The 22,304-nt window shown below is 36.3% G+C and overlaps 3 protein-coding genes across 3 annotated transcripts in view; 2 read left to right on the top strand and 1 right to left on the bottom strand.

Moving 5' to 3' along the window:
• Window positions 1-8,798, top strand: part of adcy2b (adenylate cyclase 2b (brain)) — a 149,484-nt gene extending 140,686 nt beyond the window's left edge. The window contains 4 exon segments of the mRNA XM_056479831.1: window positions 4,084-4,191; window positions 4,375-4,489; window positions 8,117-8,241; window positions 8,342-8,798. Coding sequence (XP_056335806.1) covers window positions 4,084-4,191; window positions 4,375-4,489; window positions 8,117-8,241; window positions 8,342-8,494 — 501 coding nt within the window. The 3' untranslated portion in view covers window positions 8,495-8,798.
• A 3,269-nt stretch (window positions 8,799-12,067) lies between these two features.
• cfap90 (cilia and flagella associated protein 90) lies at window positions 12,068-16,762 on the bottom strand. Its single transcript, XM_056480476.1, has 3 exons — window positions 16,633-16,762; window positions 16,159-16,275; window positions 12,068-12,284 (listed from the first exon to the last, which is right to left on the bottom strand). Exons 1-3 carry the CDS (start codon window positions 16,747-16,749, stop codon window positions 12,108-12,110), a joined length of 411 nt encoding a protein of 136 aa, XP_056336451.1. The 5' UTR covers window positions 16,750-16,762; the 3' UTR covers window positions 12,068-12,107.
• A 2,430-nt stretch (window positions 16,763-19,192) lies between these two features.
• LOC130246779 (L-rhamnose-binding lectin CSL3-like) lies at window positions 19,193-21,436 on the top strand. The gene is made up of 9 exons (XM_056479913.1): window positions 19,193-19,222; window positions 19,446-19,523; window positions 19,688-19,732; window positions 19,894-20,023; window positions 20,187-20,302; window positions 20,611-20,655; window positions 20,789-20,927; window positions 21,007-21,116; window positions 21,198-21,436. Exons 1-9 carry the CDS (start codon window positions 19,195-19,197, stop codon window positions 21,209-21,211), a joined length of 705 nt encoding a protein of 234 aa, XP_056335888.1. The 5' UTR covers window positions 19,193-19,194; the 3' UTR covers window positions 21,212-21,436.
• Window positions 21,437-22,304: the final 868 nt, after the last annotated feature.

Here is a 22,304-nt window from a genome sequence, read left to right as displayed (position 1 = left end):
ACCGCCTAGCAACTACTCAGAACACCCTAGCAACCACCTAGCAACACCTTAGCAATAACCTAGAAACACCTTAGCAACCACCCAGAACCCTCTAGCAACTGCCTAGCAAACCCTTAGCAACCACCTAGCAACATCTTGGCAACCACATAAAACACCCTAGCAATGCCTTAGCAACTACTCAAAACACCCTAGCAACTGCATAGCAAAAACTTGCAACCACCTAGCAACACCTTAGCAACCACTCAGAAGACCCTAGAAACCACTTAGCAACACCTTAGCAACCATTCAGAACACCCTAGCAACAGCCTAGCAAGAAACATGCCAATACATACTAGAAACTGCTAACCTGTATGTAGTTATGACTGTTTTAAACTTTATACAAACTTCAATTATTTAAACTTTAAACCTACTTCAAACTTTCAGACTAGGCTTTCTCAAGACACCACGAACTTTACTTTTCTAGTTATTATTGCTCTCTTGCACCCTCTTGTGGGGATAGCAGACAATACAGTTGTTTTTACTGAACCATTAAAGAGATAGTTAACCAAAAAATGACAATTCTGGCATCATTTGCTCACCCTTCACTTGTTCAAAACCTATTTGGAGTTTCTTTCTTCTGTTGAACACCAAAGAAGAATGTTTTAAAGACTGCTAGTTGCTGGCACCCATTGACCTCCATTGAATTTTTTTTCTACTATAGAAGTCAATGGGTGCCAGCAACCAGCGTTCTTCAAATCATTCTTCATTTGTATTCAACAGAAGAAAGAAGCTTTTTAATATTTAAAACCACACGAGGGAGAGAAAAATTATGAGGGAATTTTTTATTTTTGGGTGAACAGTCCCTTTAATTATTATTATATCGTTTGAATTTGGCTTATTTTTTAAGAAAGAAAGTTGAATTTAGGTTTTCAGCAGTATTGACAGCTCTGATGTCAGTAGGAAACTTGAGGCTCGTAAATTGTCCTCTCAAAATGCAGCAGTTTGATTGTAGTGCATCTGCTGCACGAGATGAGAACACATTCTTGCAATTCTTTGGGTGGAGAAAGCCTCTGAGTTTGCGGTGTATCTCCTCTTCTCTCCCTGCAAATATTTGCTCTGTCTGTGTTCACTTAAATCCACAGTAAGGACACGTATCTATTACATTTCACACATCTACTCTTCAATAAACCGACAGAAAGCAGGTTAATGCATTTAGATGACTGATGAATTCAGAATAAGAGGAAAAACTCTAGCTGTTTATGCCTAAGCTGTTTACCTCAATAAAGAAAATGGGTCAATTTTCGAAAATCTGTGTGAAATCTGTGTAACCTAAGAGACAAAAATCAAGCTGAGATGATATGTTAACAATCATGCACTTTAAACCCTGACTAACGAGCCAAGCTCAAGCAGCACTGAGAGAATACATGAAATGTGCATGTTGTAACAAAACGTAACATCCTGTAGCGCGTTTAGTTATTGTTTAAGGCCATGTGGGACTTCAGTCATCATTCAGTAACTTATGCACCCTTCATCTTGTCATCAGTGGCATCCTAAATGCTTCCACACTGTACATATTTGCTGCATTTTTGATTGATTTGATTGGATGGGAATCACAATACTGATTATCTTACTTAGCCAATCACCGTGGACAAGAAGAAAATTTATTTGACTACAGTTTGAAAAATAATAGCACTGTAATGTACCAATAAAGCAATGTACATGTACTCTAGTAAAAGTTTTTTTTAAGTATACTACTTTCAGTACAATTCTTGGGAAAAACTACTCAATTGCAGTCATTTAAATGGTTCCATTTCATTACTTTACACCAGACGTAGGGAACTTATGGCTCGGAAGTCACATGTGGCTCTTTGACCAAAAATATGTGGCTCTCCAGTCTCTCTTCAATAATATTTTAAAGTTTAAAAAATTATAACTATCACTAGAAATCAGTTACAATTCCCTTTATATTGTATTTTCTACAGCAAAATGTATAAGAACTCGGTGTACAATAAAAGGACTTTTTAACCAATGCACATGTGGCACTGTGGTTTAACTTTAATCGCAACACCAATAAAGGGCAAGCAACTTACATTTCTATAGTAATCTCACGCACATAAATTCAGTGGTGATAGCAAAAAAAAACTCTATAAATTGTCCTTTCTTCATTCATTGTGATGTGTCATATTTGTTTATTTTTGAGTTGTGCATGGACATAAATAAAGGTTTTGTTTATAAATAAATAAAAGTTTTGTTATATACACACCCCCAATGGCTCTTTAAAAATGCATTTGATAAAAAAAATCAGAAATGGTTCTTGAAAAAAGGTTCCCGACACCTGCTTAACACTATTGATAGTTCATTACAACCAAGTAAATAAACAACCAGTTCCAACAAACCTACAGTACCTGGTAGTTTTTAGTGTGTCAAAAGACATTAATTAGCTGTTTAAGGTGTGACTGATAAAGTTTGAAATACATTTACATTACAAATACATATGCGGAATATATATATTTATGTATTTGTAATGTAAATGTATTTCAAACCTTATCAATCACACCTTAAACACCTAATTAATGTCTTTTGACAGACAGGAGCACCCGGAGGAAACCCATGCAAACGCAGGGAGAACATGCAAACTCTTCGCAGAAACGCCAACTGACCCAGCCGAGGCTCGAACCAGCGACCTTCTTGCTGTGAGGCGACAGCACTACCTACTGCGCCATCATGTCGCCCCATATATATATATATATTATAATTTTTTTTAATTTAGTTTTTTATTTTAATTATATATTTTTTAATGTCATGCAAGAGGATATAATTCAAAAGTATAGATTTATAAATCATAAGTAGGCCCACACGGAATCTGCACACACAGAAATCCACAGATTTTTAGCCCATCATTGAGTCTATTTATTTTACTTAATAAATGTGTGTAAATCTATATTAATTACATTTTTTTAATTAATTTTAGTAATATTATTGACTAATATGAAAATGTGTCAATATCATTTTTAAAGTAATATTTTATATATATATATATATATATATATATATATATATATATATATATATATATATATATATATAATATATGAGAGACTTGCTTTGTTTACCACATAAGTGGATCAAACATTAAATAAAAGTTTTAAAAAATATAATTTTTTTACTTCATATAATAAGGTTTTAGTTAGAAAAACTCCCAAAATCGGCCATCATGGTAGCTCAGTGGTTAGCACTGTCGCCACACAGCAAGAAGGTTGCTGGTTCAAGTCTGAGCTGGGTCAGTTGGCATTTCTGTGTGGAGTTTGCATGTTCTTCCGTGTACACGTGGGTTTCCTCCAGGTGGCCGGTTTCCCCCACAGTCCAAAGACATGCGGTAAAGGTGAATTGAATAAACTAAATTGCCCGTAGTGTTTGTGTGTCAATGAATGTGTATGGATGTTTCCCACTGCTGGGTTACAGCTGGAAGGGCATCCACTGCGTAAAACATATGCTGGATAAGTTGGCGGTTCATTCCGCTGTGGCAACCCCTGATGAATAGTCTAAGCCGAAGGGACTAATGAAGGGACTAAGCCGAAAGAAAATGAATGAACTCCCAAAATCTTTCCGCATAAATCTCAGCAGAAATAGCAAAAAATGTTTGCAGATTCTGTCTTACCCTAATCATAAGTTATTAAAAATATAAATATTATATACTTTTGAGGGTTTAAGAAGCTGATGATCATCATTTGCATCATCACTTTGTGAAAAGGGTCTATAAACATGCCTAAAAGGATAATTCCTTTTAAAAACAACATCACTAATCCTTCAGTTGTTCTACAGCTGTTTGAGTTTCTTTCTTCTATTGAACCCAAAAAGAAGATATTTCAAAGAATATAGGCTACAAATGTCAATGACTTACAGGTTTCCAGCATTCTTCAAAGTATCTTATTTTGTGTTTTAAAGAAAAAAATTACTAATTTAGGCTGGAAACCATCTGAATGTGAATAAACAGTGACTTATTATTAGGGCTGAACTATCCCTTTTAACCACTAAAAAGTTGTCATGATTCATGCATCTTGCTCTTCTCTTTAAAATCCGCCTAAATGATTTTGTTCCCAACAGCTGCTGTCAAAGCCCAAATTCAGCGGCGTGGAGAAGATCAAAACTATTGGCAGCACATACATGGCTGCAACAGGGCTGAACGTGACCCCTGGACTAGAGTACGCGCAGGTACAAATTTGAGCTCTCGAGTTTGTTCCTAACATATTATTTTGGTAAACATTGCACTGGACTGATTGCAACCATCCTGTTTTCCTTGATCTATGCTTGAAACGTTTTCACTCTTGAGAGCCTCGGGAGTGCAACCAATACTGAAATTCAGCACAATGATAGTTTCCTGTTCTTATTCTGAAGTATCACGACCGGCAGTACATGCACATCGGGACCATGGTGGAGTTTGCATTCGCTTTGGTGGGGAAGCTTGACGTCATCAACAAGCATTCCTTTAATGACTTCAGGATGCGAGTGGGTAAGCAGGACCCATCAGCACTTTCACACCCAGCAACATTTTGTTTGCCTTTGTTAATTGGCTGGAGCTCATACATAACAGCCTGTGGTACAGACTTCATCACATATTCGGGATGTTTCTCACCACCACAACGTCAACAAAAAAAAATCATGGGCAGCAACTGCAGGATACATCAGAGCACAGCAACCACAGCATATCTTGAGGAACACTATAAAATATAGAATGAAATAAGCAAATTGTTTTAAAAATGTATTAGAATCATATTACTACATGGCACATATTGATTGGCCTCTTTTGATATTGCAGCCAATGAAAACGAGAGCTGAATATTTGAATAGTCTGGTTTAGTTTGGAGCAAAATAGACTGTTTTTCAGAATATCGGAAACTATCGAAAATCTATCAAAGTTATTCTGTGAAAATGTTCTATGATTAAATAATTTTAATAATCAAAAGCTTTTGATTTGTAAAAAATAAAAAATAAAAGAGACACTGATTTAACTGAAACTGTGCTTGTCTTCACAAAAAGTGATTTTTAAATGTTAGAATTAGGGCAGCACGATATAGGAAAGTGTGGTATTGTGATATTTTGTGATTTATATACAGTATACAGTGGTGGAAAGAGTACTGAAAAATCATACTTAAGTAAAAGTACCGTTACTTGCCCAAAAATGTAGTGGAAGTAGAGTAAAAGTATCTGTTGTAAATGTTACTCCAAGGATGAAATTTTTACTCATTCAAAGGAAATTTTTACTCATTTGAAGAAAAAATATTATCAGACATACTGTGAAAATTTCCTTGCTCTGTTAAACACTGTTTGGGAAATATTTAAAAAACTGTAAAAAATAATAATAATAATAAAAAGGGGGCTAATAATTCTGACTACAACTGTATATGTTCCAATTTTATATAAAAAAATACATTAATAATTAATATCGATCTAGCAATTTTCAGACAAATGTAAAAACATTACATGCTGTGTTGAGAAATAGATTTCAAAATGCGTTCTACAGTCTGGAGTTGAACAGCTGTCTGGGGGTTAAAGGAGATATTAACATACTTTTTTCAGTTCTATTAAAAATGGGGAGAGGATCTTTACCCCCCTCTAAGCTCAAGCTGGATTTTCTGTTAAAATAGAAGAACATGTTATCATGCAGCGTGCAATCAAACAGGATTTCAGAAACAGCTGGATGAGTGAGTAAATTACTTCATGCAGATATAATTTAATAGTTACAGAGACAAAGTCAATGACTTGCAGAAAGTCATCTCTGTTAGGGGTAAAAAAAAACAGTTGGGGCATCAACACTTATCTTGCAGACCCCTTTGCAAATGTGCATATGTGCCTTTGGGGTCAGTGTTTGCTGTAGACTGGACTCAAAGCTCCTTTGAAACTCTTCACAAGAGATCAAATCGATCAGCCATACATTGATTTACTCTTTGTCCTGCCGTTTAAGTCCCTTGTTTATCAGGGGCTGCCACAGCGGAATGAAGCGCCAACTATTCCAGCATATGTTTTATGTAGCGGATGCCCTTCTAGCTGCAACCCAGTACTGGAAAACACCCATACACTCTCTCATTCACACACACACTCATACGCTAAGGCCAATTTAGTTTATCCAATTCACTTATACCACATGTCTTTGGACTCTGGGGGAAAGCGGAGCACCCGGAGGAAACCCACGGGAGAACGTGCAAACTCCACACAGAAATGCCAACTGGCCCAGGCAGAACTCAAACCAGCGAATTTCTTGCTGTGAGGCAACGGTGCTAACCACCGAGCCACCGTGCCCCCCTTGATCAGCCATGTTGTTATTAATAATTTACTAATTTATTTTTTTGTCTGATCTTAATTCTTAAAAAGTTCTTAGTACTTAAAAATGACTTTTGCTGCTTGTTCAAACTACTTGTTTAAAATCAGTTGAAACAACAAATCTTGTGTTATTGGGACTACTTAAGTGTTTATGTTCAGTCCACTTAAATTTGTAAAAATTACTAAGTTAACTTAATCGATTTGTGTTGGGACAACATGAAGGATCTGTGTGGAACCCTGCATTTTTTATGGTGTACTACAAAATATATAAATACAATGTTAACAGAGGGTGACTGTATACGTCAGATGTTTCAAACAGCGGAAATCATGTGAGTTACCTCAGTGCACAGTGCTCGTGAATAGGGTAAATGCAGAAGGACTTTTCATTTTCAGTAACCCAGTTCAAGCACTTGTTGTGCCGTTACAAAATCGAAGCGTTTAAGGTCTGTTTTCTTTAAAAAATGTATGATCTTCACTGCCTGATTGAGATATAAAGTGGGTTTCCGAATGAACAAGAAGCACTGTATTCAACTCCATTGTTCCACGTCAGTGCTTTAAAATATGAACATTTATTTTACCCCAGTATTTTCAATGGAGTTTCTGTGCTAGCCTACTGCAACTGATGGTCTCATTTAACTCAGACTACCAATCTGCCAAGCACCGATCACCTTTTAACTTACTAGCCACACCCTAGCAACCACTTACGGCACCTTAGCAACTGTCCTATATACTTCCATTGTAAAAAACTGCCATTGACTTTACATTGGACATACTAACAACACACCAATCCATACTAGAAACATATTAATCATACTAAATTCTTGCTAACAACATACTAGTTTATACAAAAAAAATGCTAGCGACTTGCTAATTCATACTAGAACCATGCTCATAACCTGCTAATTTATGCTAGAAACATGCTAGCAACATGCTAATTCATACTGGAACCATGCTAATAACATGCTAATTTATGCTAGAAACATGCTAGCGACATGCTAATTCATACTAGAACCATGCTAATAACATGCTAATCTACGCTAGAAACATGCTAACAACATGTTAATTCATTCTAGAACCATGGTAATTTATGTTAGCAACTGCCTAGCAACCACTCAGAACACCTTAGAAACTGCCTAGCAACACCTTAAAAACTGCCTTGCAACACCTTAGTACCATCTAAAGCACCCTAGCAACTGCCTAGCAACCACTCAGAACACCTTTGCAATGGCCTAGCAACACCTAGCAACCACCTTGAACACCCTAGCAACCGCCTAGCAACACCTTAGCAACCACTCAGAACACCCTAGCAACAGCTAAGCAACAACCTAGAACACCTTAGCAACCGCCGAGCAACACCTTAGCAACCATTCAGAACACCCTAGAAACCGGCGAGCAACACCTTAGCAACCACCTAGTACACTCTAGCAACACCTTAACAACCCCTCAGAACACCATAGCAACCGCCTAGCAACACCCTAGCAACCACTCAAAACACCCTAGCAACCACCTAGCAACATCTTAGCAACCACCTAGCAATGCCTTAGCAACCGCCCAGCAACCACTCAGAACATAATAGCAACTGCCTAGCAACCACTGAGAACACCCTAACAACCACCTAGCAAGAAACATGTCAATCCATACTAGGAATATGCTAACATATATGTTATTATCTCTCTATGCCAACTGTTTAATAACCAGCAAATAGTTACAGTTAAACAGGCCTAATCCACAACCTGTGACTTTAGCTTTTAAGTTACAGACTTTACCAAACATTCAAAACATTTGAAACGTTTCCATCCTCTCTCTCACACACACACAGGAATAAACCACGGCCCAGTAATTGCAGGAGTAATCGGAGCACAGAAACCGCAGTACGATATCTGGGGGAACACTGTAAACGTAGCCAGCAGGATGGAGAGCACAGGGGTGCTTGGGAAAATCCAGGTAGATCGTTGTTCTGACCTACTTAGAGTTTCAGTTGCACGCCTGGTGAATTATTAATGGTTCTTTCATCGGATCACGTCTTGCATGCTTCCTCTCTCAGGTCACGGAGGAGACAAATCGGATCTTACAGACATTGGGCTACATGTGTTCCTGTCGAGGGATCATCAACGTGAAGGGAAAGGGGGACCTGCGAACCTTCTTCATCCACACCGAGATGACGCAGTCTTTATCACAAGGGAATGTAATGCCTTGAACCCAAGTCCCACACATCGTACACGATATTGATTCAAAACATGTACAGTTCAATATAACTTTGGCCTGTTGTAGTGGAGCTCTGCCGCGTTCTGTTCGCAGCACATAAAGTAGATTATCTCTGCATTGCTTTAAAAGTAATGGTCGGCTCAGAGGCTCTGTGTAACCCAGACGTGTCATTGTGTGTCGCTCAATCCATAATTTAAAGCAGCTGATGACGATTTTTGTAAAATAAAGACACATTGAAAGGCCATGTTTTGATGCTATCATTTTGTTATCCATTAAAATTTATATACAAACATCAACTCGTATGTCTGTATTTGTTATAGGATTCAAATCAAACGCTAATATTCGCATTGAAAACCAAATGTTCAGAATAAAATTAGTTTGTAAAGGTGCTGTATGAAAGTTTTGACTCTTCTAAAGCATAAACAACCATAGTATGTTTGCAGATATTTAAGAAACATGCTAAGTGAACATATCTGAAATTAAATTATCTGAAAAACAATGCTAAAGTCAGATATTCTGCTTTGGAGATGTGAGTTATGTGCCTGTCTAGACAATTATATATCAGCACCCTGGGTTGGTTTGCTGGAAAACAGCGCATTTCATTAAATCAGTCAGGAAGGTTCTCGAAAGTATGCGTCTGTGAACGAAATTTGACCTCCGTTGGACAGTAGCAGCCTCTGAAATGAGATGCAGATTCAGAGTTGCACATGAGGTTATTAATTAGCAAATAATATAAATATTATGAGCGTAAGCATTAGGTGAGGTGTAACATCGTGTACTTGCAACGGTACATAATGAGATTTGCAGTCGAAACACGACAGAAATTTAAATATAGCCATTCAGAAGCACAGAATAGTGCACTTACTGCACTCCAACGAAATGGTAAGGTCAAAATCTAAGTCTTTAACGTTATTAAATGTACATGCTGAATCACTGATATGTGTTGGCTTACACTGAGTCACAGTTCTAAAGTTCAATTTTAAATGGTTTATTTTATTTTCAAGATCTGAGATGAACTATCTGCTGCTGCTGCTTTCAGTAGTATGGCAATAAATGTCATGTAAAATGGCGTTCAAACTCATTATTAGCATTTAACATTGAATAAAGCACATGAGGTGTATCTGAGCTGATCACTGTCAGTTTATCCTGTAGTTCAGCTTCAAGAAATAGAAGCTGTATCTAAAATATAAATTTCAGGTGTTGGTAAGAACAAAAACTCCTTTTAAGTGAAGTTTCATAAACTAATTTCGAGAGGAGCACGTCATAGGATTGAGCACGTCTGGCCACTCATCTGTAATCAGTAATAATCCAATCAGAGTGATCCTAGTCTACTATAAATGGATCATTTTCTCCCTACTGTTCTATCTTCGTTTGGAAGAATCCCCCCTTCCACCCCATCTCCTCCTTTTCCTCCCTTTCTAAAGGGGGAGCTCTCGAGACCTACCTGATCTCAGATCTCCTGATATGCTTATCGACCGGGCGGGAGCCCTGGGCTCAAATATCTCCGAGCTCAGGGTTCTCTCCCGGGACAGCATGCCAAACCTGCTTTATACGGCAAGCATATCTAAGTGGGAACTCTTGAATATAGAAAATATTCCCTCTATCGTGTGTCGTTACTTTTATTTAAAACATGACATAAATCAGCCTTTAGGCTCGATAGTCAGGCACACTCCTGTTGATGTCATCAATCTGGCAACCTGCGCTTACTGTACATGCATTTTGTACCAGGAGTGCAATACCTAGTTCCACCACTGGGTGTCAAACATGTAAACTGCACCTTTAAGCTTTAAGTATAATGCGAATTTTCATCGTTACTTTTTTATGACATATATATAACCCTGGACCACAACAACATTCTTATTTTGCATGGGTATATTTGTGGGAATAGCCAAAAATATATTGCATGAATCAAAATGTTTACATTTTTATTGATAAAGATATTTTGTACATTTCCATTAATAAATACATCCCAATTCAATTTAAATTTTTAACACAAATTTGTGATAGTTCAGCCAACATTATCATATCCTAAGAGGTCATGCAGCAAAAGAAAGCTTGTTTATTCGACTTGATCTCCGTTTCCAAATAAATAAGCCATCTGAGGCATTTTGTGGTCCAGGGTCACGTACAGTGCTCAGCATGTATGACTACACCCCCCACAAATCTTATTATTTTGAAATCTTATTTTAAATATTAAATTTGAATTAATATTTTCTATAGAATGCTTTTCAATATTGAATTTCTGCATATGCATAAGTTTAGTCAGTACTGAAGCCAAATCTGGAGCTAATCTAACAAAATAACTTACAATAATTGTACAAAAATTAGTAACCCAAATTTATATGTTAGGGAAAAATATTAAATAACATTTTCAAAAAGAGCAAAAATCAAGAGAAACAAAAAATATATACAATTTTGTTGAAATTTTGAAGTTTGTAATTTGTTTTTGCAATATTTTGCACAAATTTAAATGTATTATCTTTCCATTCTAAAGGTGTTCTGTGACTCAAATATTATTTTAATAAATATATCTGTTTAATATATCTGTTTTGTTCAAATGCACCAATTTTTAACACGAATTTCATTTCAGCCAATATTATCATATCCTAACAAGTCATACAGCAATAGAAAGCTTATTTATTCGACTTTCAGATGATATGATCTCAATTTCCAAATAAATAACCCATCTTGTGGTCCAGGGTAACATAGTCTAAATGTGTGTAGACATAAACTCACTCACCCATTCTTTTTAGGATGATTTATTTTTATTTGATGATGTAATAGTTATAGGAAAAGTCCATTTTACCTTAGAAAAATCAGTACATAAATCTAGCATCTGTTGTTACTGTACCATAATTTGCCCATAGACACAGAAGATGTTGACATGTCATTCATTTTCCTTCAGCTTAGTCTCTTATTTATCAGGGGTCACCACTGCGGAAAGAACTGCCGACTATTCTGGCTTAATTTTTATCCAGCGGATGCACTTCCAGCCACAACCCAGTACTGGGAAACACCCATACACTCTCACATTCACACACTCTACGGCCAATTTAGTTCATCCAATTCACTTATAGCGCATGGATTTGGACTGTGGGAGAAACTGGAGCCCCCAAAGAAACCCACACGGGCACAGAGAGAACATGCAAACTTTACAGGGAAATGGCAGCTGACCCAGCCGGGACTTGAACCAGCAACCTTCTTGCTGTGAGGCGAAAGTGCTAATCACTAAGCCACCATGCTGCCGTGATGGCATGTCACTATCCTTTAATAAGATCTGAAGTACTGTAAGGTATCTGTGCTCACTCGCTGAGAAAAGATTTTGATCCAGAAAGTTATAAAAAATCAAGAGTTCTAATTCTAATTAAAAAAATTCTAATTAAAAAAAGCAGTTTTCACTTTTGCAAAAAGAATCTTCAGGTTTAGAATGACCGTATGTTCTTTTCAGGTTAGAAATGACTTCAGCACATGTTGACTTTGTATTTTTTAATTCCCACTATAACAACAAAAGCATTTATCACGTGTTAGTATCAGTCTGCTCCTCATGTAGATCTACAGAACAGGCCCAGTACAGACATAATGTGCGCTGTATGTAACAGACACATTTAGACGGGTGTCACAGATCCATAGCCTTCCTCCACGCTCCAGGTGATCCCATTCTTATTGTAGAAATCAGAACGAATGTGAGCAACACGAGCAAAGCTCCTGCTCGAATCATAATGAAGTGGTGAAAATCGGCCGTACATGGATGAGCACAGAACGGGTGCTGGTCTGGAGGATTCCTAAAATGAGTTGAAAATCTGTCAGCTCTACAGTGGGTTCCTATGGTAAGAACTTGTTAAAAACAACGTGAGTTGCGTTTCCCAAAATCAATGGTGGGAAGTTCCACTCAACTCTTGTTAATGAAGGAATTTGCAACCAATAGTTCTGGAAGGGTTGAGCAAACATTCTTCAGGTAACGTTAATAGAATGTTCGTTCAGAGTTGTCTGGTCTTTAATAATGGCTGTGTCTGAAAGCTAAAAAATGTTACTACTGCAAGAAGCACATAATGAGGTATGAAAACATGTCTACACTCTCAAAAAAAGGTACATGGTGGAACAAATAATGTTCCCTGAGGATCAGTTTTGTACCTTTGTAAAAGTTGTACCTTAAATGTTGGACATAAGTGTTGGACAAGTCCTTTATTACAATATCTATGAAAATAAATATTACTGGAAAGGCAAAGTGAATTTATGAATAATTTCCATATTAAAACCTAAATCATCATTTAAAAGCATTTGTTCATAGAAACTCATAAACATTCATTATTATGTTCTATAACACTAAACAACTGGTAAAACAAAACTATAGGTATTGTAAACGAAACATTTAAGGCATTTTTAATAAACATTTGGTAAGCATTTTCTGATAAATACATTGTCATTATTGATATCCGCATCTTTTAGCGTTTGCTTCCCACTACGCACATGAGCAGGCAAAAGTCCTGCATATGCAGTGTTCATGCAGACATTTTAGTTTTGTAAAACTAATCAAACATTGTGCAAATCTCAATACAATCATTTTGCATAATTCTATTTTAAAATGGAGTAAATTAAATGAACTTTCAAGTGATTAAAAAGGTATTGTGTGAAAATTGGAGAAAAAAGTTTTATATTGTACACAGGAGAATGTATTTCTGTAACAGTTTTGTGAAAACTGTGTGAAATGTTTAGCAAAAAATTGATATTTTGATTTATGTTGAAGTATTTTTAATTCTTTATTGTAAATGGAAAAGGTGCATTTACACAAAAAAAAATTTAAAAAACATTGTTTAAAAATGTACTTGATGTTTTATATTTACTGTAAATAAATTGACACATTTTGGATATAACAAAATGCCTTTAAATAGTTCTTGAAGGAACACATTTGACATTGTTAAGGTACAAAGTGTCTTGTCACTGTAGTGGCACCTTCATGGATCAGATTTATACCTTTGATGAAGGTACAATATTGTATCTGCAGGTATTAAAAACCAAAGGTTCATTTTGGTTTCCCATGGTACAAATCATGCCCTTAAAGGTACAAACTACAATGGTACAAATTTGTACAAGTGTTTGTGCCTTCTTTGGTACATTGTACCATTTTTTTTCTGAGAGTGTACCATAGTTTCAAATTCACTTTTTTGTTGCTGTTCTTTAGCGAATTTGTCCAAAATTTGTCCAAAACATTATTATTATTGGCCATGTAAACCTTCTGTTGACATGTAAACCAAAGATTTTATTATCGAATGGTCAGAATCACTGCTGATCTTTAAATATAAGCCAGAGGGACCATTTGGAAATTCTCAGTTTGCTTGGATTTATTAGGTATAGCAAAATTTAACAATTTGTTTTGATCGATAAATGTCTGATAACATTTCTTCCCATTTTTTTCTCAGAAAATAGAAACACAGTTGGTCAAAATATCTAATGTTTGCATTTGCTATGTTGGAAACCAAGGTTATTTCACCAAATATTGATTTCTGAACTCTTCTGAAGTTAAAACACTGGTGTGAAGTTGTGTTGTCAAAAAATTCATATAAATTTATAATATACAATATATATAATATAAATCTAAACAGCAAATATGACCATTTTGTTGTTGTTGTTATTTAATACCATTTAAATTTTATATAAAATTTTGGAGAAATCGTCTGAGTAAATCACAGAAAAAAATGTAAATTGTTTTATTCAAACATATATATATATATATATATGTGTGTGTGTGTGTGTGTGTGCGTGCGTGCGTGCGTGCGTGCGTGCGTGTGTGCGTGCGTGCGTGTGTGTGTGTGTGTATTACCAGAAAATTCATAGACAAATTCCAATGTAACATTTTTAAAAATCTTTTTGAGACATTTAAAAACATTTTAAAACATTACTGATTATTCTTAGAATATACAGTCAATGGCCACTTTATAAGGTGTGCCTGTTCAACTTCTTGTTAATGCAAATAGCATCTAATCACCCAATAACATGGCAGCAAGTTTAGGTATGTAGACACAGCCCAGACAATCTGCTGATATTCAAATCGAGCATCAGAATAAATAAAACATGTCATGTAAGGGCTTTTTAATTTGGTATGGATGTTGGTGCCAGACAGGTCTGTATGAGAATTTCAGAAACTGCTAATCTACAGGGACTTTTACACAAAACCATATACTATACCATAAGTTTCACATAGATTAGTCCATGAAAGAGAAAACATCTAATAAGTGAAAATACCTTGTGATTGGCAGAGGTCAGAGAAGAATGACTGGTTCAAGCTGAAAGACAACAGTATCTTAACCACTCATTACTTTGAAGGTTTGCAGAAGATCATTTGAACACATCAAAACCTTAAAGCAGATGAGCTACAGCAGCAGAAAAGCAAACACGTGATACTCCTGTCAACCAAGAGGAATAAACTGAGGTTACAGTTCACATTTGGTGACTAAATAAATAAATAATAATAATAAGAGCCAACCCGACTCTTCACCATAACTTTTCAATCCAGATGGATGGAGCAACCATCACTGCATCCAAAATGGTAAAAAGCCTTGGAGTTACGATTGATGACCAACTGAACTTCTCTGACCACATTTCTAGAACTGCTCGATCTTGCAGATTCGCACTCTACAACATCAGAAAGGTCCGACCCTTCCTATCTGAACATACTGCTCAACTCATTGTTCAAGCTCTTGTCCTCTCCAAACTGGACTATTGCAACTCTCTGCTAGCCGGGCTACCAGCTAGTTCTATCAAACCTCTTCAGTTGCTTCAGAACGCAGCAGCACGAGTGGTCTTTGATGAACCCAAAAGAGCACATGTCACTCCGCTACTCACCCGTTTGCACTGGCTGCCAGTTGCTGCTCGCATCAAATTCAAAGCTCTAATGTTTGCTTACAAAGTGACCTCTAGCTTGGCTCCTTCTTATCTGCTCTCATTTCTGCAGATATATGTGCCCTCCAGAAACTTGCGTTCTGTGAATGAACGTCGCCTCGTTGTTCCATCCCAAAGAGGGAAGAAATCACTTTCCCGAACTCTCACATTCAATCTGCCCAGTTGGTGGAATGAACTCCCTAACTACATCAGAACAGCAGAGTCACTTGCTGTCTTCAAGAAACGACTAAAAACGCAACTGTTTAGTCTCCACTTTCCTTCCTAATCTGCAACTGCCTCTCTGGCTATACCACTAACTATGCCCTCTCTCTCTCTCTCTCTCTCTCTCTCTCTCTCTCTCTCTCTCTCTCTCTCTCTCTCTCTCTCTCTCAAAAAAAAAAAAAATTCTCTACTAATGTTTTGCTTCTTAGACTTTTACACACCTGAAACTTGTCTATAGCACTTGTTCACTGCTGCTCTTATAGTTGTGTAAATTGCTTCCTTGTCCTCATTTGTAAGTCGCTTTGGATAAAAGCGTCTGCTAAATGACTAAATGTAAATGTCTAAATGTAATAATAATATGTAATAATTATTAAATATATATATATATATATATATATATATATATATATATATATATATATATATATATAAAATATGTATGCTTTTTAAATTCAAAAACAGGTCCAATTTAGTGTGCCTATTAGCAAGGTGTATACCTAATAAAGTGGCCAGTGATGTGGTTTTGGAAGGAGTTTTGAGGGCAAAAATAACACCCACCTCACTGAAGATGTCCAGGCCTCTGGCTTTAGCATGCTTTCTATCATCCCGGTGGAGTTTGTTATCAAAGCCCTCAGTGCTCTGATGCAAGCAATCATACAGAGACCTCTCTGGGGCCTATTATATAAGGGGAAACGTACACATTAACATGTAGTATGTGTATTTTGAAAATAGGTACATGAATGCACATTTTCAGCTCATATCATAATCATTCTGTATTAGCTAATTCAGTGTTCCCAAGATATCTTAGACGAAATGAAACACTGTTGCATTAGGTAAAATCTCTTACAATAAATGAACCCTGATTTTACTTTTACTACAAAGTAAAACTACGCGTCAGACTATCAGACAAATTTATTGTACTTATATTTTAGAATCATTTGTTTGCAACATCTAAATTTTAACGCGACGACATTCATTGTTTGGCACTTTATAAAAGCTGCAGAAATGAGCAATGCTACCTGTTTGTCCTACCTTAGTGCTACAGTTAAAATATCGCATTTCCTTTGGTTCAGTCCTTCTGGGTGGAATAAAGCTGAACACAGACAGAGTTGAAAGTGGTTTCGATTTGGCTTCGGATGAAACGTCCATTACAGCGGTCGCACTTATATCGCCGTAGAGCTGAAGTAAATTGCTGCACACGGTGACAGCTCGGCGTCTGTGGTTGCTAAGGAACTTCTGGAAAACTCACTCCCGTGTTGAAGCGATAAATCAATTATTATAAATCGACACGACAAATGAAAGTAACTGAATTGTTTTCTTATTTTGGTTGTTTTTAAATGAGCATCTAAATTCATTGTTTTCATACTTGTATTTTACATTTGTGTGCTTCTTTTATTTTCATATTTTAAAAATCTGTTTTATTGTGTATAAATATTTACTAAAATAATATATTTTTTAATTATTAAAAAAGCTATGATATGACCTGCAGTATTCTTTTGATACAGCATGGGCTAACATACATAGTAAGAGCACGTAGTGGTACCATATGGGTAACCGGTGGCATTACAAATTTAAATATTTTTCCGCATAGGCGGGTGAATAAACTCCAGGGTAAGGCTAAGATATGCGCTGCTCTTTAATGCATTTAAAAAGATTTGAGACCGACCAAGAAGAGGTTTCAACAAAAGCACCGCCTATCAACAAACGTCTATTATATTCAACAAATGACCTCTGGTAATAATTAATATAACAAGTCACATTTCTGAGTATCCAACCCTTTTGCAAAAATAAATAAATAAATTGCAAAAATGTGTCAAGAATCCGAAATCATTCACTTTGTCACGAGGCCAATCAAAAACTTGTAATTCAGCAATAAATATATAAATATATGCATTTTTAAACTGATTCGGATACTGATTGTTTTTATTGAACTAGAAACAACAAAAAAAAAGACTATGAAAATATGACAACAAAAACTAGGTGTTTATTTGCATTATCACGGGTTGTGGTAAAGTAACAATTAAATTAGAGGCAACCATTGCAGAGAAAAGGTGAGTAGTCATTAACTAGCATGAGTAATTGTTTAAATTAGATTTATATTATTTCAAATTACAAATTAAAACATAATTTAAAATCTTGACTTCGTGACATTATGCTGCATTTATCACCCCTTTAGAAAACACGCAAAATTAAAATGCAAAACCATTATCCGCCTGTAGGTGAGGCATACAGATCAGTAATGATGACGAGTGAAGAATGTTTCAGATGTAACCAAAAGTAAGTTTCAAATGCAACTAAATAATCTATAGGCCTACATTTGATGAAATAATGTAAAGTACAAGTATACTGAATCATGCATTAATATTATGCATTTATATTAATGCATTTATATTAAAGAACTGCAAATAAGCAGTGTAATATCCTAAAACTATTCTTAAAAACTGCATATAAATAAATAAATAACACATATTTTCACATTACTTTCCTTAAAACGTAATTAAGTAACACATTTAGCTACTTTTTAAATGATTTTAGATTGTAATGTAGGCCAATTACCCCCCACCCCCAACACTGCAAATAAGATAACATATGTCCTGTCATATTTTTCAGATCTTTGAAATGTAAAACGAGTACTCCAAACCATCGCCATAACAAGATTACTACAATAGGCTACACTACCAAAAAAAAGACATTTTATTTAATGGTGAAAACAAATTAAACCAGAATATATTATTTTACCTCTCTCTTAATACTCATTTATCATTTTATTAATTATGTCCTTGACCAGCAAATCAGAAAAGTCCACTGGCCAGCACTTATGGTTCCGTTTTCAGAATTGCTGCCAACTCCAGTCAAAAACAGCACTCAGTGCAAAGTGCAGAGTTGGACAGTACCATTTTTGTGCGGAGGGGGGCTTTAAATTTGATTGACAAACTTACAAAAACTAAAGTGTTCTGTTAATCATCAAAATCATATTCCGACTTACACCCGTTACATTTTTTCAATGCAATTTGTGCTATTGTGCTATCTGTGGTTGCTAAGCCTTCCACAGCCTTACACACGCTTCGCCTATGTTTTTTTCCGGCCAGAAAGTGACTGTGCCTTGGACTGTTGCTTTGGAATTGGTTACTAGCCTCGTGATTCTAATACACAAATTAACTAATTACAAAATATTTAATGGTAGTACTGTATGTAATCATTGTGTATTACTGAAATAGTGAAGCTGTCACCAGTGATTGTCAAAGCTTTGAAATAAAATGTGTAAAGTCGATAGGTCTCGGCCTATTGTTTTTATCCGAGACTAAAATGTTTGAAAGCTGCTCAAGACTTTATATCGTTAATTTACATGGGCAGTTCACGATATAAACTTACACATAGTGAGAAAAGAAGAGGGAAAAGCTGTGAAGTAGCATCATAAACTTTAATATGACAAACCCAAAACAAAGCAGCCTCACAGAAGATTAACTCACGACCAAAACTAGACTAAAAATGTCCCAGGTTTGACTGGTGCACAGCTGTGGCTCATTATCACTCACACCCCTCACCTATAAATATGAATCAGTAATAGAGCTTTGCATTGTTAACAGCGGCACCATGTTTTCTCTCGGGGTCTTTCTCAGCTGTAAGTTTTTATTATTTATTTTCATTTATTTAGGTTTTCTTTAGATCAGGTGCAGCAAGCAAGGTTACTTTTTGCTGGTTTAAGCCATGATTTGTACAATTATGTAGGCCTATTGTAGCCAATATAGATCAGAGATGGGTCTTTGCTGGCTAAACTCATTTTAACAGCGTCAGAATTAACCACTTCTGGGTTTTGTGCCAATGTGAGTTTTCTGCTCTTTCAGTGCTCGTGGGTTGTAGCTTATCTGCAGGTGTTACGTTGAATCTAGCCCCTCTAGACACCGATGTGTCACCACGAACTAGTAAGTGTGTTTCAACAAGTGATTAAGTTCTGTGTTATGAGACCTCAAAGACCTCAGCTAAATGATGAGTGAAGTCAAGCGATTGCACACTAGAGATTATAGATAGTCAATGAGCTTCTTTCTGTCTGTAACTTCCATCTGTTTTATTGTTCCCTTCCTTTCAGAAACCATAGTTATCTGTAATGGGGACAGTGCAGTCTTGAAATGTGGTGAGCAGTTTTCCACACCTTAATGTGTATGCACCTAACATAGCATGGCTTCATTTAAATGTGGTGCAAACCCAACCCCCCCCCCCCCCCCCCCCCCCCCCCCCCCCTTTTTTTTTTTTTTCTTTTTTTTTTTTTTTTTTTTTTTTTTTTTTTTTTTCTAGCATTTGGTGTGCTTCAGATAACTGCTGCAAACTATGGACGTACTAATAGAGGTGCCTGCTTTGGAAGGCGTCCAGTCCTTCCCCAAAACACTAACTGCAACTTCAATGCGCTGGCTCCTGTTTCACAAAGGTATTGAATTGTGTAAACTGCTTAATTTCATTTTTGACTGTTTATACTCTTTGTCCTCATACCATGGCAGGTAATGAGGATCCTTCACAAGTTTTAAATGGCTTCTCAAGGCAGTGTTTTAACTTTACCTTTTTGTGCACCTTTTCTCCGCCATCACATGTAGCTGCAATGGGCTGCGAAGTTGTGAGCTTTTTGCTACAACTGATATCTTCACTGATCCCTGCCCTGACATGCGCTCCTATCTTTCAGTCACCTACTACTGCCTCCCACCTGAAATCCGTGAGTGTCCTCCTGTTTGCTGCTCCAGGTTCTGTTCATGTACTTTAGTTGAATGCTTTAAGTCTGGTGCTTCTGTGCTAGACCTTAATCTTGGAAGTACACTTGGTTCCTTCAAGTGCTCATTGATCATAATTTTAGAATTATTGGGAACTCTCTCTTTTGACAATTGCTATAAATTTAAGTGCAGTCTTGAGTTTGCAATATCAACATTTCAGGTGAAAACCAGGTCTACTTTTAGTAAAAGGTGAATCACATGTGCCTGCTTCAGTGTTTTGAATAGTTTCTTGACCTTTTTATCTTCTCTATAGGTTCAAGTGCGGTCTGTGAAAATGCTGTTGCTAACTTCAAGTGTGGTGTGTAATTTCCCCCCCCCCCCCCCCCCCCCTTTTTTTTTTTTTTTTTTAAATGTATTTATTTATTCCTCAGTAATTGCAGAGTTTGGCCAATGGTAAATGTGTAAATTTATTTGTGAAACCTACTTTTCAGATGATGGATCTCTCCTACACATACACGCTGCTAACTACGGACGAACTGATAGCAGTACATGTGCTGCTGGACGACCTGCTTCTCAAATTGCCAAAACTAACTGCTATGCATCAAATTCACAGACACTGGTTGCTAATGCGTCAGTATTAAAACATTGTTCAATTACATTTAAGTTTATTTAATCCTATGGACTTCACTTAATTTTTATTTCTGTGTAGGTGTGAAGGGAAGAACAGCTGTTCCATTTCAGCCTCCAACGGTGTCTTCTCAGATCCGTGTTTTGGTACATACAAGTACCTGTACACTGCATACTCCTGTGTGCCTCAATGTAAGTTGTGCAGATTAAAGAATGGACCAGGTGTTAAGTTATCACTCAGTCTAATTTTTATTTATTTTTTCTCTCTTGCAGTTTATTGGAGCTGATCTTATGGATCTGGATTTTTAGCATCTCCACATGGCTGCGTGAAGCATTTAAACATTCCCATATTGTAACAAGCGTTAACATCTGTGATTTTGGTATCTTATGGAAAATATTTGCCATGAGATGGCATAACTGTAAAATACTAGTTTGCTAACTGTATTCAGCCTCTAGTGCAGGTGTCTTGTACTGTCGTCCTTATGCTCTGGGAGGTTATATACAATAAACTCTTAAAGGAAATGATGCGTCAGTCTGATTCTTGCTGTCCTGCTGCCATAAATGACCTGTTTATCCATGGTAGGGTTCAAAAAGACCACTTGATTGAGCTTACTCTATGGCAGAACTAGAGCATGAACCGTTGCAACACTGCCACTCCTGTCAGCTTTATATATATATATATATATATATATATAAATAAAAAGCTGGGTTACAGATTGCAAAAGCTGAACAACAAAAATGTCTGGTCTGAATCATGATTCAATGTCCTGTTGCTTGAAGGCCCACCTGAAAATCAGATTTCACAAGAATGTATGAGTTTTTTTTTTTTTTTTTTTTTTTTTTTTTTTTTAATTTTACTCTACCTCAAAGGAGCTGCATTCGATTGACGTCTTAAGGCTAAATGAGTACTATGAACCTTATGTTAACATGATTTGAGGTGTTGCATTTCACTGAAGAATCCTGAAGGTGTAGTCCTCATTATACACACGTTATGTGGATGGGAAGAACATTTGTCTTTCACCAAGAAGGTCCAAACAGATTCAGTATTTGGGCTCTAGTCACATGGTCCAGAGACAAAACGGGTGGTTAACTTTTGCTCTGCTTCCACTGCTCTTCATGCTCATTCAGGTTTTATCCTTTTTATACAACTGTTGTATAAATTCAGTTGTAACCAGAGAATTGTCATTTCATTTTTCAAGTATTTGTGAATTTACTTTTGATTAAACGGTAACGTTTTAATTGCACCATAGTGCAACACTATCAAATAATAGCAACACTCACATTAAGCTATTACTGCTCTTATTTCTGTTTTTGGTATAAGATTGCAGAAAGATGGTTTAGAAATGTAGTTTTTCCACCCTCATACTGATAACGTTGTCA

The sequence above is a fragment of the Danio aesculapii genome, chromosome 19 (assembly GCF_903798145.1).
Source record: "Danio aesculapii chromosome 19, fDanAes4.1, whole genome shotgun sequence".
Taxonomy (NCBI): domain Eukaryota; kingdom Metazoa; phylum Chordata; class Actinopteri; order Cypriniformes; family Danionidae; genus Danio; species Danio aesculapii.
This window is presented reverse-complemented; position numbering and strand designations above follow the sequence as displayed.

Coding starts and splice junctions, on each gene's coding strand:
- LOC130246779 (XM_056479913.1), top strand. CDS start 19,195: ATGTTTTCTCTCGGGGTCTTTCTCAGCT. Junction 19,223..19,445: donor TCTCGGGGTCTTTCTCAGCT/GTAAGTTTTTAT, acceptor CTGCTCTTTCAG/TGCTCGTGGGTTGTAGCTTA. Junction 19,733..19,893: donor CAGTGCAGTCTTGAAATGTG/GTGAGCAGTTTT, acceptor TTTTTTTTCTAG/CATTTGGTGTGCTTCAGATA.
- cfap90 (XM_056480476.1), bottom strand. CDS start 16,749: ATGGACGTTTCATCCGAAGCCAAATCGAAACCACTTTCAACTCTGTCT. Junction 16,276..16,632: donor ATTTTAACTGTAGCACTAAG/GTAGGACAAACA, acceptor CTTATATAATAG/GCCCCAGAGAGGTCTCTGTA. Junction 12,285..16,158: donor GCCTGGACATCTTCAGTGAG/GTGGGTGTTATT, acceptor AACTCATTTTAG/GAATCCTCCAGACCAGCACC.